Below are 15,631 nucleotides of genomic sequence, written 5' to 3' on the forward strand. Positions count from 1 at the left end.
TCAACGATGAGAAGAAGAATGTGGTCGAGAAAGTTTCTGATTGCGTTAACGAAAATGGGTACGTAAGGATGCCATCCTAGAAAGGATGTCGTGAATCACGTAAATCCGATGTCGTCCCAGAAAGGATGTCGTCTGCTTCTCACAAGCTACTGAAGGAAAAAGCAAGGACTCGATTCCAAGAGCTTCGAGGGATGTTCACCAATATTCAAATTGCCTGGAAGGAGGGTCGGACTGCCGACATGGCTATCTTCGAGGACCAAATGGATCAGATGCTTGGCGGATAGTGTGCCGAGCTCAATGACCCATCCCTTGCATCTTCTTTGCAGGGTGGTAGCCATGTGAAACCACTTTCTGAAGGCCCAAAACCAGAAGATATGTCTACTTGAGTTGAGAATAATGGAGAAACTGCATTTTCTGAAAAAAGCCACGGAAAAGCAACAAAAAAGATAAGTTTTCTTCAAATTCATATCTCGTTACTGGAAACCACATCATCACATCATCGCATGCATCTTGTGATATTTTATTCCTATCTTTAATCACATGCTCCGGTCGAGGTTAATCACTCCTTTACAACATCTTTTCCTTTATATCTTTAATCATCCTTGACTTCAATATTTTAGTGTTGTATCTGTAATCATTCGTGGCAGAAAGAAAAAGGGTACAGGGTATAATGGAGAAGATAAGAGCATCTTTTCCTTTACAGCTATATTGTTTATTAGTTTAAATATTATGTTGACCAAAAACATATCACATCACACATATTTTATTATTTTAAATCATTAGACACATGGGAAGGCTGATCACATTCACCTAAAAACCCTCATTCTAGCGCCACGATGTATCAACATGCTGCGTAAATATCTAATTATTAAATGTATGTATTTATATATATCTATTATGTACATGCGATAATGCACTACCACGTAATAGTTTAATTTTATGTAATTATCACTTGTTCAGCTGCATCTGTATTGTATGTATTGCCATGCTTCCATTTGTGCTGCTAACCTTTTGTGTAACATAATGCTGATGTATCAGTGTTTGCATCTGTGATACATGTGCGTGCACTGAGTGTTTGTCATGTTGCATGCAGCTTAATATGTGTCTAATGTGCCGCTCGATAATTGAGTATCATTCATGTCTAACAGCCCACTACACCATTCACATTATATAATTATTTTATCACCTCATCTGACCAAATTGGATATCAACAACTTGAATGAAAATATAATATATATATATATATATTATTTATTACCCGGTGACATATATTTAACCCAAGTACATGTGCAATATTTATTCATGGCCTAGAATATTATGATTGCCTTTAAACTATGTCACTTATACAACATGTGATTTACCACACGACTGAATAAATTATTTATTTATAGAAGGCACATGGTGCAATATTTTACCTTGACAAACTTTGTCAATTTGATTTATTTATTATACGGTCGTACTTATACTGTCATTTATTGTCAGGAATTATTGAGCAACTAGATCCACTGATCAACATTGTTGCTTATTAAAGAACTCTACCAACTTATAGACTGATGAGCCACATGCTTACGGTGATCTCTTGTCTGACCGAACACCCACTTGCTCAGACATTTGCTTATTGGGACACCTATGTGCCTGGACCCAACTCGATAACCCCACCAGAAGATAATCATAAATAAAGAAAGAAGGCAGCATGCCAAAAAAAAAAAGGGCAAAATGTCGACAAGTCCAAAATAGTGGGCTGGAATGTTATGTGGAGAGCGAAGACCCATATGCCCAAAAGAGTCAGACCCTATGGCTTCAAACTCCAACCTTCATCCCTCCACTTAAGGTTCACCCTTTATTATCACCAACCAGGTAATCAAAAGTACGCCCAGTACTCCAAAATTATTCGGCAACCTGCCGCTATTATCACCAACTAGGTGATCAAAAGTACAACCCATTCTCTAAAAAATCATACATGAGCATCACTCATGACAATCACCATCATACATGAGCATCACTCATGTCAATCATACATAAACATTCATGAGCATCGCTCATGTCAATCATACATAAACATTCATAAGCATCACTCATGTTAACATCCATGAGCATCACTCATGTCAATCAACATAAACATTCATGAGCATCACTCATGTCAATCAGCTTCGAAAGCTTCATTTATAGAACTCCAGCTTCGAAAGCTTCATTTACATAGCTCTAGCTTCGAAAGCTTCATTTATAGAGCTCCAGCTTCGAAAGCTTCATTTACAGAGCTCTAGCTTCGAAAGTTTCATTTACAGAGCTCCAACTGCGAAAGCTTCATTTACAGAGCTCCAGCTTCGAAAGCTTCATTTATAAAGCTTTGGCTTCGAAAGCTTCATTTACAGAGCTCCAGCTTCGAAAGCTTCATTTATAAAGCTTTGGCTTCGAAAGCTTCATTTACAAGAGCTCTAGCTTCAAAAGCTTCATTTGCAGAGCTCCAGCTTCGAAAGCTTTATTTACAAAAGCTCCAGCTTCGAAAGCTTCATTTACAAAACTCCGACTTCAAAGCTTCATTTACAAAAACTCCAGCTTCAAAGCTTCACTTTCAAAGCTTTACCTCTAAAACTTCACTTTCAAAGCTTCACCTATAAAGCTTCAGTGCATGGTATACAAAAACCGCCTTCGAACAACCGCCACTTCGGCCCATACATGGATTGAATTTGAAGTCTCCAGCCAACATACTCTATTGACTGAAGACTTGGGGGACTACACTATGTACCATATATTGGGCTTTCGCAACTGGGCCTCATGAAAAATACTTGAGGGACTTAGCCAATTATTTATGCACTGAGGAACGAACCCTTATTCTATAAAAGTGACTCCATCACTTTCATTAGAGAGCACCCATTATTCATGTATTGAGGAGCGAACCCTTATTTTATAAAAGGGACTCCCTCACCTTCATTAGAGAGAGACTCTTAGCCCATCACTTATGTATTGAGGAGCGAACCATTATTCTATAAATGGGACTCCCTCACCTTCATTAGAGAGCATCGCCTCCAGCTGAGCAATCACCTCGCTACGAGCATCACTCATAACCTATCACTTATGTATTGAGGAGCGAACCCTTATTCTCTAAAAGGGACTCCTTCACCATCATTAGAGAGCATCACCGCCTGTTGAGCAACCACATCGTTGTGAGCATCAACCCTAGCCCATCATTTATGTATTGAGGAGCGATCCCTTATTTTATAAAAAAGGACTCCCTTATCTTCAACGCCACAAGCCGAGCAGCCTCGCAACATGTGCTACTTCTAGTTGAGCATAATTTCACATTGAGCACTACCTCATATCGAGTATCAGTTCTAGACGACATCTAGTTACTTCAGCCCACACATGGACTGAATTTCAAGTCTCCAGCCAAAAGACTCTCTTGACTGAAGACTTGGGAGACTATTGTTTGTACCATATTAAGGGCCTCCGTATTTAGACCTCGTATAAATACTCGGGGGACTCAAATGTAATTATGTAATAAATGAAGGAGCAAATATGTAATAAGTGATGAGTCCTTATTCTATAAAAGGACTCCTTACTCTCCTCATTAGAAGAGGTCAAGGTTTAGGCCATGGGAAGAGAGAAAACATCTTAGAGAGGGCAAACACAGAAAATAGACTAGAGAGCACACTGCCTCTAACCTTCTTGTATATTCACCATTCAGAGTGAAACAATATCAACATAAGTGTGGATATAGCCCAAACATTGGGGTGAACCACGATACATCTTGTGTTCTTTACTTTCTTGCAGATTCACGGTTGGATTTATGTTGTTCCAAGACCCCTTTGTGTGTATGAACATATTTTTTTTAGAAAATGAGAAGGAGAGAGGGAGGGAGAGAAAGAGAACATGGGGGAGTGAGAGGTTTTTGTTTTTTTGTTTTTTTTGTTTTTTTTAATTTTAAATATTAGAGATATTTTAACATTACTTGTATGTGAGGCTTCAATAAAAAAAAGTAAAATTTAGAAATGTGAAATTACATTATTGCCCATCATTTTTTTTGTGATAAAAGATTAAGTTGTATTTTCACCATCTTTTAGTTGACAAAGAAAGTTTCATTAATCAATAGAGATAATAGTATATATATAAAATAAAGGTTAATTATGTCCATTAGGCGACATGAAATTAATGAAAAATTGTGAAAATTTAAGATTGGGAGAGATAGAAATTGAAAACTTATGGAAGGAAGATTCTTTCCTCTCCTAATCTCTCTCCCTTTCACTCCCCTCCTATTTGAACAGTTATGGTTTAGCCACGTCAACATCTTATATTGATTTTTTTATAGAGACAGTAATACAAAAAACAATATGTGAGAGGAGGGGAAGGAGGAGGATGAGAATAGGATGGAAGAGAATCATCCTCCAAACTTATGGGGGCTTAAAAGGACAATACTTGGGTACTCACAGGGGAGTACCCAATTTATTGACTTCATGATGTGGCCCAAAAAGAATAGGCCACTTGTCTCATCTAAAATTGCCCCAAACATTGGTTATCTTTGTAACCAAACATCAGTCTTCTTCCTCACCCTCAAATCTTGTTTTCTCTGTGCACAACCCCATAAAAAAGGACTGGAGTGGGATTGCCAGAGGACTAAGTGGGGTTGCCGTCAAAGAGACTTTTGACGTTGGATTCGCTGGCGAACAGAGGGGTTGGTACAATTGAGGTCACCCGAGGAGAGATGAGTGGAGTTGGGGTTGCCGAGGAAGGAAGAGATTGGGGTGAGCTTACTGAGGCTCGCCTGAGAAGAGGGGATTGAAGGAAAATTTTGGGTTGGATTTGGTGTAACCAGAGGTTGGAAGAAGGGGATCGATGGAGCAAAGTTCAACGGAGGTGAGAGGGACATGATGAGATCTGGGGCATAGACTTAAAGGAGAAGTTGGTTGTTTGGTTATAGGTGCAAATGTTACAATTGGTTGTTTGGTAATAGGTTTAAAGAGCTTTTGTAAATTACACGTGGCTATATTTAACCGGATCACATGACAATGTCAGTATATTCGGTCCTCCCTGTTGAGGACCCAAGTATTAGTTCTTATCAGAGAGCTATTTTTCTCTACCACGTGTCATGTTCGTGTTGGTTCTTATTAGTAGATACTATTAGCTGTTAAGGTCACATGGTAATACTATATCATGAATAATTTATTGATAAATAGAACTTGGTAGAGTAGAGGAAGAAGATAACAAGATTTCTTCAATTTTTTATTGTTTTCATTGTTTAATGTAAGATTTTAATTTGGATTTTTTTATTCTATTTATTTATAAAAGGATTTTTCATTTTTAAAGTAAATAATAATGAGGGCAAAATTGTCTTAAGAATTTTTTTAAGGTGAAGTCAGCCTTAAAAGGGGTTATGTCAAAAGTGAATTAGCACCTTAAGGGCACGTTTGTTTGACAGGATTAGCAAGGCTTGGACTGGACTAGACTATAGTCATGTGTTTGGTGTGCAACCGGATTAGCTTTAATGGGCTTAGGTGGGACTCGCTCGGATTACACGCCTCCTTACGAGTTCTTAACGAAGAACCCCAATTTTGGGCGGACTCGTAAGCCCGGAGAGAAAACCGCGAGGATCCCCAACGTCCTGCTCGTCCTCATCTCTGCGAGGATCCCCAACGTCCCTCGTCCTGCTTGTCGCTCGTCGTCGACCTTGCCCTGCTTCCTCGTCGTCCTCCTCCTCACCCTCATCTCTGCGTCTTCTCGCCCTCATCTGGTCGGAGACAGTCTGGTAAGCTTCAAATCTTCGATTGATTTCGTCGAATTGAGATTAGAATTTGGGGTTTTCATATTTTTAGTTCAAATTGAGATTAGAATTTGGGGTTTTCGTATTTCAACTTTTCTGGTAAACTTCAAAATCAATTTTTAGGTCAAATTGAGATTAGAATCTGTGTGTGTAATCTCTGTGTGTGTCTGTGTGTGTGTGCGTGTGTGTGTGTACTATGTGTGTGTGTACTCTGGTTTGTCTGTGTGTGTGTGTATACTCGTGTAATCTCTGTTTGTGTATACTATGTGTGTGTGTGTGTGTAATATGTGTGTGTAAGTGTAATATGTGTGTGTATACTCTGTGTGTGTGTGTGTGTGTAATCTCTGTGTGTGTGTGTGTTTGTGTAGTGTGTGTGTGTATTGTGTGTGTGGCCGTGTGTGTGTGTGTGTGTATTGTGTGTGTGTGTGTGTTAGTGTAGTGTGTGTGTGTATTGTGTGTGTGTGTGTTTGTGTAGTGTGTGTGTGTAGTGTGTGTGTGTATTGTGTATTGTGGCCGTGTGTGTGTGTGTGTGTAAGTGTAATATGTGTGTGTGTGTGTGTATTGTGTGTGTGGCCGTGTGTGTGTGTGTGTGTGTATTGTGTGTGTGTGTGTTAGTGTAGTGTGTGTGTGTATTGTGTGTTTGTGTAGTGTGTGTGTATTGTGTATTGTGGCCGTGTGTGTGTGTGTGTAAGTGTAATATGTGTGTGTGTGTGTGTGTGTATGTAATGTGTGTGTGTGTGTGTTTGTGTAGTGTGTGTATGTAATATGTGTGTGTGTGTGTGTTTGTGTAGTGTGTGTGTGTGTATTGTGTGTGTGGCCGTGTGTGTGTGTGTGTGTATTGTGTGTGTGTGTGTGTTAGTGTAGTGTGTGTGTGTGTGTTGTGTGTGTGTGTGTGTTTGTGTAGTGTGTGTGTGTATTGTGTATTGTGGCCGTGTGTGTGTGTGTGTGTAAGTGTAATATGTGTGTGTGTGTGTGTGTTTGTGTGTGTGTGTTTGTGTAGTGTGTGTGTATTGTGTGTGTGGCCGTGTGTGTGTGTGTGTGTGTATTGTGTGTGTGTGTGTGTTAGTGTAGTGTGTGTGTGTGTGTTAGTGTAGTGTGTGTGTGTATTGTGTGTGTGTGTGTGTGTGTGTGTATTGTGTGTGTATTGTGTGTGTGTGTGTGTTTGTGTAGTGTGTGTGTGTATTGTGGCCGTGTGTGTGTGTGTGTGTGTAAGTGTAATATGTGTGTGTGTGTGTGTGTATGTAATATGTGTGTGTGTGTGTTTGTGTAGTGTGTGTGTGTATTGTGTGTGTGTGTGTGTGTGTGTGAGTATAAAAACGGAGTGTGTGTGTGAGGATAAGAGTGTGTTGCACTGTCCCCGTGTGTGTGTGTGTGTGTGTGACTGTGTTTGTGTGTGAGTGTGAGTGTGTAATTTCTGTGTGTGTGTGTGTAATTTCTGTGTGTGTGTGTTTGTGTACTGCCTGTGTGTGTGTATCTAATTTCTGTGTATGTGTGTGTGTGTACTGTGTGTGTGTGTTTGTGTACTGTACTGGAAGTGTGTGTGTGCGCTTTGTAATAAGTGTGTGTGTCTATTTAGTTTATAACCATGATATTACAATGTGAATGTTCAGGGCAATCAAACCGGAACTCAAGAAAGTGTTCGTCCAAAGGCTTTTAAGCGACAACGCAAGCGGATGAGGATTTTGGCTAATGTTAACATGGATGTATTTTATTAATCATACAATCTTATGTTATGACTTATAACTTAGCTTTGCACTAGTATTTTGGCTTATGTTAACTAGCCATTTTGTAAATTATGGAGATCTATTTTGGCTAATGTTAACTAATGTTAACTAGGATTTTCTAAATTATGGAGATCTTCTTATGTACTTGTATTTGTTGAAGTTGCATGTATTGGGCACTATTATTTTTCTTCTGTTGGGTGATAGAGTTTAAACCAAGCTACATTTGCAAATTAAATCCAATTCTATTAACAGGTAATAGAAACAAAACAATTGTCAATTTTTTTTAAGATTCATAATATACATGGCAAAAATATGCTCCAATTAAACCATATCATGAGATTTGTAGCATTACTCTATTACACAATGGCAAAAATTTGTAGTCCTAGTCTAAGCAAACACAAATCTGGTGAACAGTACTGTTTTTCTTATCCTGCTTCTTAGTCCGACATTACACCAAACGCTTCACTAAGTTAGTCCAGCTTAGTCCAGTCTAAGCCAGTCCAGCTTAGTCCCGACAGCTAGTCCAGTCCGAGACAGTCCGGCGCAACAAACGCACCCTAATGGGTGTTGGTGTTATGTTCAAAAATGAGAAGTTTTGTAAAAACACAAAACTTCAAGAGATTTAGTGTAATTAACCTGTATTTTATTAGGGCTTGTTTGAATGTACTTTTAAAATGACTAAAAACGTTTTTAGAGAAAATATTTTTAAGTTCCAAAAGCACTCGAAGTGCTTTCTGCAAGAAGCACCAGTTATGTGCTTCTTCAAAGAAACACTTCAAGTGTTTTTTTTCAGAACTTATTTACATTTTTACTAAGAATTGATTCCAAAAATATTTTCATAAAAAAAGTTTTCATTTTTAAACCAAACTCAGTTCAACCGTTCCCTGCACTTAAAAAAGCCGTGTATAGTCGTATTCGTCACCCCTTAAAAAAAACCAGGGGAGTGAGAGCGACCGAGTTTGATAGAATTGGCGGGAAAAGAAGAGACTCAGAGAGAGACGAAGGAGATGAAAGGGAAAGCTACGGAGGCGTCGGTGAACGATCGATACACGCAGTGGAAGTCGCTGGTGCCGGTGCTCTACGACTGGCTCGTCAATCACAACCTTGTTTGGCCTTCTCTCTCTTGCAGGTCCGTACTCTCCCCCCTAGGGTTTGCTCTTCTTCCAAATTCAATTATTTTCGTATTTTTATCGAATTTATCACATAATTTTGCACAATGTGGGTTGTCCTTACCTGGCTCTGTTGTACTTTTACAAGCACTAATTAGTTTCGTTTTCGATCGATTTTTTGGGTTTGGATTTGAGGAAATGCGTGTGAACTGTGAAGTCAAAGTAAAATCAACTTTGTAGAGAATGTGCGCTGTTCTTAATTTGTGTTTGCAATGGATGTTTGTAGTGATGCTTGTGTTTGTTTCAAGCTTTCGGTGAATAAAAATTGGTGTATTGGTGCTACATTTGTGATTGCAGACTTCTAAGTGAATCAAAATTGATGATTTATCGATTTTGTTTCTTGTAGATGGGGACCGCAGCTGGAGCAAGCCACTTACAAGAGTCGTCAGCGCCTTTTTCTTTCGGAACAGGCATGAAGATCTCTCTTGCAGCATCTGACTCTCCATTTTGTATTTGATACAGAAATGTTGTAATTTTTTGTTTGGATAGCTCATTAATACGATCAGATGCTTAAAACCACGTGCCCTTGGCATTGGCGTGTTAGTTTTAAACATTTCTTATTAGTAGGTGGTCGCCTGGTCGGAAGTTTGTGATGTAATGTGGAATGATTTTGTCAACTGTCAATGCTGTGCATCCCTCTCTAAAAATTAGTGCCTCATATCATATATTTACCAACATATGATTATTCGTAATCGTGGGCAACGCAGTTACTTGCCTACGCATGTAGTGTTGATATTATGTGGATATGCCATCTTGTCTCTTTTATATTGTGTATCATCCTCTTTATTGTTGAAGTGTGTTTTGCTTACGTTTGTTTGTTTCCAGACTGATGGCAGTGTTCCAAATACACTTGTCATTGCAAACTGTGAAGTTGTCAAACCCAGGGTTGCAGCTGCCGAGCACATATCACAGGTTATGTTTCATGTATTTGCCTTCAGCTGATATCCTGTAAATTGACTCATTTATTAGCTAATTATGGTTATCTTTTGCTCGATCTATACAGTTCAATGAAGAAGCACGCTCTCCCTTTGTGAAAAAGTATAAAACTATTATACATCCCGGTGAGGTAAATTACATTAAAGTGTGTCTGCTTACAGTAATGTCTGCTTAATGAGTTCTTGAGGAGAATGATTTGCACCGAAAAGTACTTAACATCTTATTTTTTGACATAATTGCCGAATCATCTTTTTAAACGGAACTTATTAAGATAATTGCTCTATATTGGAAATGGAAAATGGGTTATATTGGAAACAAGGAATTTTTTTTAACTATTTATGAAGACTTGCTGACTGTAGTCAATACGCTAAGAAGATAATTTCTAGGCAATAAATCAGTGAACTATATTAGTCTCCGTTTAAGGGGTTAGCCTTGTGCATTTGATTCATTGATGGCATATCTAAAAACTAACTTGTGTTTTAGATAATAATCTATGCATTATCTTCTAAATGATTTGTAGCCACGAGTATTTTGTCTTGAGGGAATGCTAATGTCTTGAACAAATTGGGTATGTGTTGTGTGAATTACTTATATTGAATTCGGACCAAGCTAATGGACAGTATTACGTTTAAGATGCATTGAAGATATGTAGCATAGATATTGCTAGTTAATCCCAATCGACATACTATTGAAAAGATGGTCTTCTCCAATTTTCATATGTATCCTTACTGAGATGTGTATCAAACTTTTGCATGCTCACTTTGATGATATTTAAAAAGGAACGGAAAACCCTTTGGGGAAAATAATGGAACCAACTATAGTTAATTCAAAACCCATTGATCGGCCATTGCTATTACCACCTTCTCTGTGCCAGAAGATATCCACTTAGATCAACTGCCCACCAAAACCACTGAACCCTAAACCCAAACATTCCCCACCCACCTCCAAAAACAAATTGGTGTAAGCTCATCTCTAAGATATTCTCTTCCATTATACTGCAATAAGAAATAAATCTGGATTGTCAGTAATCTACGATTATGTTTTGCAGGTGAACAGAATCAGGGAACTCCCTCAGAATAGTAAGATAGTGGCGACACACACTGACAGTCCTGATGTAAGCATTCAGTTATATGTTTATTCTTTTGGATGGATATTAACTATTAAGCTTCCAAGGGTTTTTCAGTTAACGTTATTTTTTATTACGTATTTGGAAGTTTATATAGACAAGTGGAGGTGGATAAAATTTTTCTACTTGTAAACAAAACAGGTTCTCATTTGGGATATTGAGGCTCAACCTAATCGCCATGCTGTTCTGGGAGCTTCAGATTCTCGTCCAGATCTGGTATGCCCTGTCTAGAGAAAACTAATCCTCCTGCTTTCAGTTTTACTTAGATCGACTTGATAGGTTTTTTTTACACGGTACATGACTAACTGTTTAGAACTCAAAATCTTCCAACTGTAACCTTTGACCTGCACCAATTAATGGCTCCTTAAAGCTTTGGAGGGTAAAAATAATTGTAAATACCTTCATTCTAATCATGATCACAATATACTGAAAGAAGAATTTATTCATTACAATAGCTTCATCATCTTTCTCTCCTTGCATAGGTGTAAACTAAATTTAATTGCATCGTGTTACAGCTATTGACAGGGCATCAAGATAATGCTGAATTTGCTCTTGCCATGTGCCCATCTGAACCCTTTGTGCTCTCTGGAGGTCGGAACTTTCTATTTTAGTGCTGTATTCTTCATTTATTATACTGATTAGGCAGGAAACAATGTGTAAAGGGAATGTCAAGTAAACTGCATAGAATATTATTCATTTAACTTACCTTACTTTCTGTAAATATAACTTCCTTTGATTTACCTTCTTTCTTTTGATTAAACTTCAATGCACCCACAAACGAATTACATGCTGCATGGGCCATGTTTGTATTTTTCTTGTACCTTCTCATCTTCTGAATGAGGAGATCTTTGCGCAGGGAAGGATAAATCAGTGATTTTGTGGAGTATTCATGATCATATCTCATCTTTAGCATCAGAACCAGGATCTGGAGGTGGCAGTGCTAAACATTCTTCTAAGACTGGTGGGAGTAACGATAAACTCAGAGACAGCCCTTCTGTTGAGCCACGGGGTGTCTATAAAGGGCATGAGGATACTGTTGAGGATGTGCAGTTCTGCCCATCTAGGTATGTGTTGATTAATAATCAAATACATTTCATATCCAGCTTGTTTTGTTGACACTGCCACTCCTTATGTCCACTCATGTACTGGCAGCCATAACAGTTTTTTTTTTTTTTGGATGAGAGTTACTTTATGAAGATAAAGTAGTTCAAGATGAAGGCACATCGGCAATTTTCTGATTATATTATCTGTTTGTTATTTATGTGTTGTAGTTCGCAGGAGTTCTGTAGTGTAGGCGATGATTCTTGCCTCATACTATGGGATACAAGAGCTGGATCTAGTTCAGCTGTCAAGGTTCTTTTTCGTCCCCCTCAAAAGTCTATCAGTCTGCCCTTCTGTTTAGTTATTCCATTATGACATTTATCTTGCGTATCAGGTCCAATCTGCATTGCTCTCTCTCTCTCTCGCTCTCTCTCTGCATGTGTATAGATATAGTTTGAGTGATGATTTTTTATTCAATCATTATTTACATTTTTTAGATTCATATTCATTTACTTATTTGAGCAGGTTGAGAAAGCTCATGATGCTGACCTTCATTGTGTTGATTGGAATCCACATGACGTCAATCTCATACTTACAGGGTATCTGCATCTTACAGGAATTGCCGGATCATAAACTTTGATATCCACAGTGCAATAAAATGAAACTTGCTATCCTGATCAAAATCTTTATATTGCTATGTTGATGTTTTATATTGATGCATCCGTAAAAAAGAATTTTTCACATGGACAGTCTCATGCTCTTTGGTTCCATTTATTTTAATTTTCTCTTACCTCTTAGGTCCGCTGATAATACTATTCGCTTGTTTGACCGCCGATATCTCACTTCTGGAGGAGTTGGATCACCCGTTCATACATTTGAGGGCCACAATGCAGCTGTCCTCTGTATACAGGTGCAGGAAACTCTTCTGGCTTCTTTATTAACTCTATTTCTGCCTTTTGTTTTTCATAATATACTTCAAGAACTACATTTTCATTTTTCTGTGTTTCGTTTTGTTGCTATTCCAGTGGTCTCCTCACAAGGCATCTGTTTTTGGAAGCTCTGCCGAGGATGGCTTACTAAACATCTGGGATCATGAAAAGGTGTGAATATTTAAATGAAATTAATGATATTTATTAAAGGTATAAGTAGCTGTAATTTCTCTGGAAAGTTTACGTGTCCAATTATTCTTTGGTTTCATATTTACTTCGTATTAGTGGGTCTGAACGTTTGATAGATTTTCGTAGTGGTGTCAATATTTAAGTGATTCAAAACAATTAGATGACAGTAGTGCTCTTCATCTTCCTTTTTTGTCTTTAACTCTTATCTTCTCAACAAATGGTAGGCTTTTTTCTTTATTATTTCAGGAGTTAACAATTTCGTTTAGTCTAAACACAATCTAAAAGATCTCTATATATGTTTATATACAAACACATTCAGGGGTTACACTCCTTATGTGACATTGTTACATTTTGTAGCATTTAAGATCTATTTGTTGCATTACACATTATATTGACATTTGAAAAACCAGTTTTGGTCCATTTTGTGATCATGAAATAAAAGAAGATGAAGGACATGAGTTAATAAATAAGGTTTTTACTCTAAAGTGACATTGTCTGCATGAAATTGTGGAGGCATAATAAATGAAATTGTTGCGATTGTTAATGCCCTTCCTAGCATTTCCATCAATTTAGAGAAAAATATTATTGGCTTCCTTTCAGGTTGGCAAGAATGGATCAAAGCCGTCAAATGCTCCTCCAGGATTGTTCTTTCGACATGCTGGGCATAGGTATGTATGATTTACATACATGTTTTAACAAGAGCGGCAGTGATATGCTTTGACTACTTTCAATGCAAGCAAGATAGTGTAGATCCATCTGTTTGATGATGTCAACAGCCAACTCCTTACTATGCATGTACAATCGGTCTTACCTGCTACCTTTAATCTTAGAAAAATAAAAATAACGAAAGATAATTACGTACTAATATCAATATTGGACAAGCATGCAACCTTTTCTTGTTACCTTTATGATACTTTCATTGGCTGTAGGGACAAGGTTGTTGACTTTCATTGGAATGCGTCTGATCCGTGGACGATATCTAGCGTCTCTGATGATTGCGGAAGTACCGGAGGTGGTGGTACCCTCCAGGTAACAAAAACATTTCTAATTCTAGAAAGTTGACCATCACTCTAGTTTGACGCTTGTATTAGTTCTGTACAAGCACATTATCTATACGTTTATGGTCGATGAACGATTCATTTTGATGATGCAGATATGGCGGATGATTGATTTGATTTACAGGCCCGAGGAAGAGGTCCTCGCGGAGCTGGATACGTTCAAATCGCACCTAACAACGTGCCAGGCGTGATGTCTCCTTTGTTTTCAAGAAAATGTGAGACAAAACTAACCCCTCCTTCTGTAGTTTTCAAACCAGTCCGCTAAGACAGCGACTTCTGGTCATCTAATTTAGTCGGTAGTCCAATCCTATGAAACGAAAAGGAAAGCAGAACTTATTGGTTGATTGGTGCAGAAACCTAACCTTTCAAAAGGAGTAGCGTTTTTAAAATCATTAAAATGTTCTCATATAACCAAAAGCACTTCTAACTATGTTTGGTAGAAAAAGTTAATGCTAACGAATCAAAAAAAAAAAAAAACACATGAAGTGAACACTTGCTATGTGCTTATTTCAGGAAGTGCTGCTTTAGAAGGCATTTGCATTTTTATTTTGATTTTTGATGTGCTTTTAATAAAAGAAAAACTAATGAAAAGGGTTTGAAAATTTTGAGTTTTAACGATAAGGACAAAATAAAGGGTAAAATAAATACTACCAGTATTGACTTTTTAGTGTTAAAATATGGTTTTTCGTTAAAGTGAACAGTACCAGAAGTTTTTCGTTAAAGTTATCTTTAATAAAAACCGTAATTTCCAAAGGGGCCCCAAAGCACCAACAAATCTAGTAAAAAAAAAAAAAGGAAGAGTTTTGCATGTACAGTTGTATAAGAATGTAGCATGCATATACACCAACTAGAATTAATTTTGATGTGTTTTAAAGTTACTTATTGGTTGTTATTTCTTGAGAGGATAAGTCATGGTTGCTTGAGATAGGGGGTTTGTACGAAATACAGGAGAAAATAATTTAGTAATATTTTTAACTAAAAACAAATCAGAGTAAATTGTAGCTATGGTCTTTGAACTATGGTTGAATTGTAGTTATGATCATTTAACTAAAAATCCATTAGATTTGATCCTTCAATTTGACAAAAAGTGTAGCATGGATCTTTCCTTGCTAACACCGTTTAAGTTTTTCTTCAATATGATGATGTGGGGCACACATGGGATCCATGATTAACATAATAGTTACGAAAATTTTAAAGACTTAAAAAATTAAAGAAAAGAGCATTCTTTTTAGGGAATTTTAACGAAAAGCATCCGGTACAGTTCACTTTAACGAAAAACCACATTTTTACACTAAAAAGTCAATCCTGGTACTATTCACTTTACCCTTTATTTTGTTCTTATCATTAAAACTCAAAATTTTTAAGCTCTTTTCATTAGTTTTCTTTTCTTTTTATCTCCTTCATCAACAACAATGCGGTCAACACCAAACCTTGTACCTAATTCTCTCCTCCATCCTCCAAACCTTGTACTCGATTCTCTCTTCAAAACCCAAACTCATGGCAAGTATCATACCCACCGTTCCATTTGGGGTGGCTTGGGTGGGGTTGTAATGGTGAGGGATTGGCTGTGGCGTGCGGTTGGGAGAGATAAAAGAGTGAGTGTCGTCGAAGAATGGGGGAGGATGGACGTAAGATGTGAGGTATGGCGGGACAACACCCCACTCTTTGTCCTCTGGAACATTTCTCTTATTTTTTTTTTCTTTC

At 37.7% G+C, this 15,631-nt stretch overlaps 1 protein-coding gene across 1 annotated transcript; it reads left to right on the plus strand.

Moving 5' to 3' along the window:
- Positions 1 to 8,369: 8,369 nt before the first annotated feature.
- On the plus strand, positions 8,370 to 14,298 carry LOC103453561 (WD-40 repeat-containing protein MSI4-like). The gene is made up of 15 exons (XM_008393102.4): positions 8,370 to 8,608; positions 8,995 to 9,058; positions 9,474 to 9,560; positions 9,652 to 9,714; positions 10,633 to 10,698; positions 10,852 to 10,926; positions 11,226 to 11,301; positions 11,567 to 11,774; positions 11,982 to 12,063; positions 12,277 to 12,350; positions 12,550 to 12,661; positions 12,777 to 12,851; positions 13,470 to 13,537; positions 13,799 to 13,898; positions 14,023 to 14,298. Exons 1-15 carry the CDS (start codon positions 8,487 to 8,489, stop codon positions 14,116 to 14,118), a joined length of 1,368 nt encoding a protein of 455 aa, XP_008391324.1. The 5' UTR covers positions 8,370 to 8,486; the 3' UTR covers positions 14,119 to 14,298.
- Positions 14,299 to 15,631: the final 1,333 nt, after the last annotated feature.

Source organism: Malus domestica, chromosome 09 (genome assembly GCF_042453785.1).
Source record: "Malus domestica chromosome 09, GDT2T_hap1".
NCBI lineage: Eukaryota > Viridiplantae > Streptophyta > Magnoliopsida > Rosales > Rosaceae > Malus > Malus domestica.

Coding starts and splice junctions, on each gene's coding strand:
- LOC103453561 (XM_008393102.4), top strand. CDS start 8,487: ATGAAAGGGAAAGCTACGGAGGCGTCGGTGAACGATCGATACACGCAG. Junction 11,302..11,566: donor ACCCTTTGTGCTCTCTGGAG/GTCGGAACTTTC, acceptor ATCTTTGCGCAG/GGAAGGATAAATCAGTGATT. Junction 11,775..11,981: donor GTGCAGTTCTGCCCATCTAG/GTATGTGTTGAT, acceptor TATGTGTTGTAG/TTCGCAGGAGTTCTGTAGTG.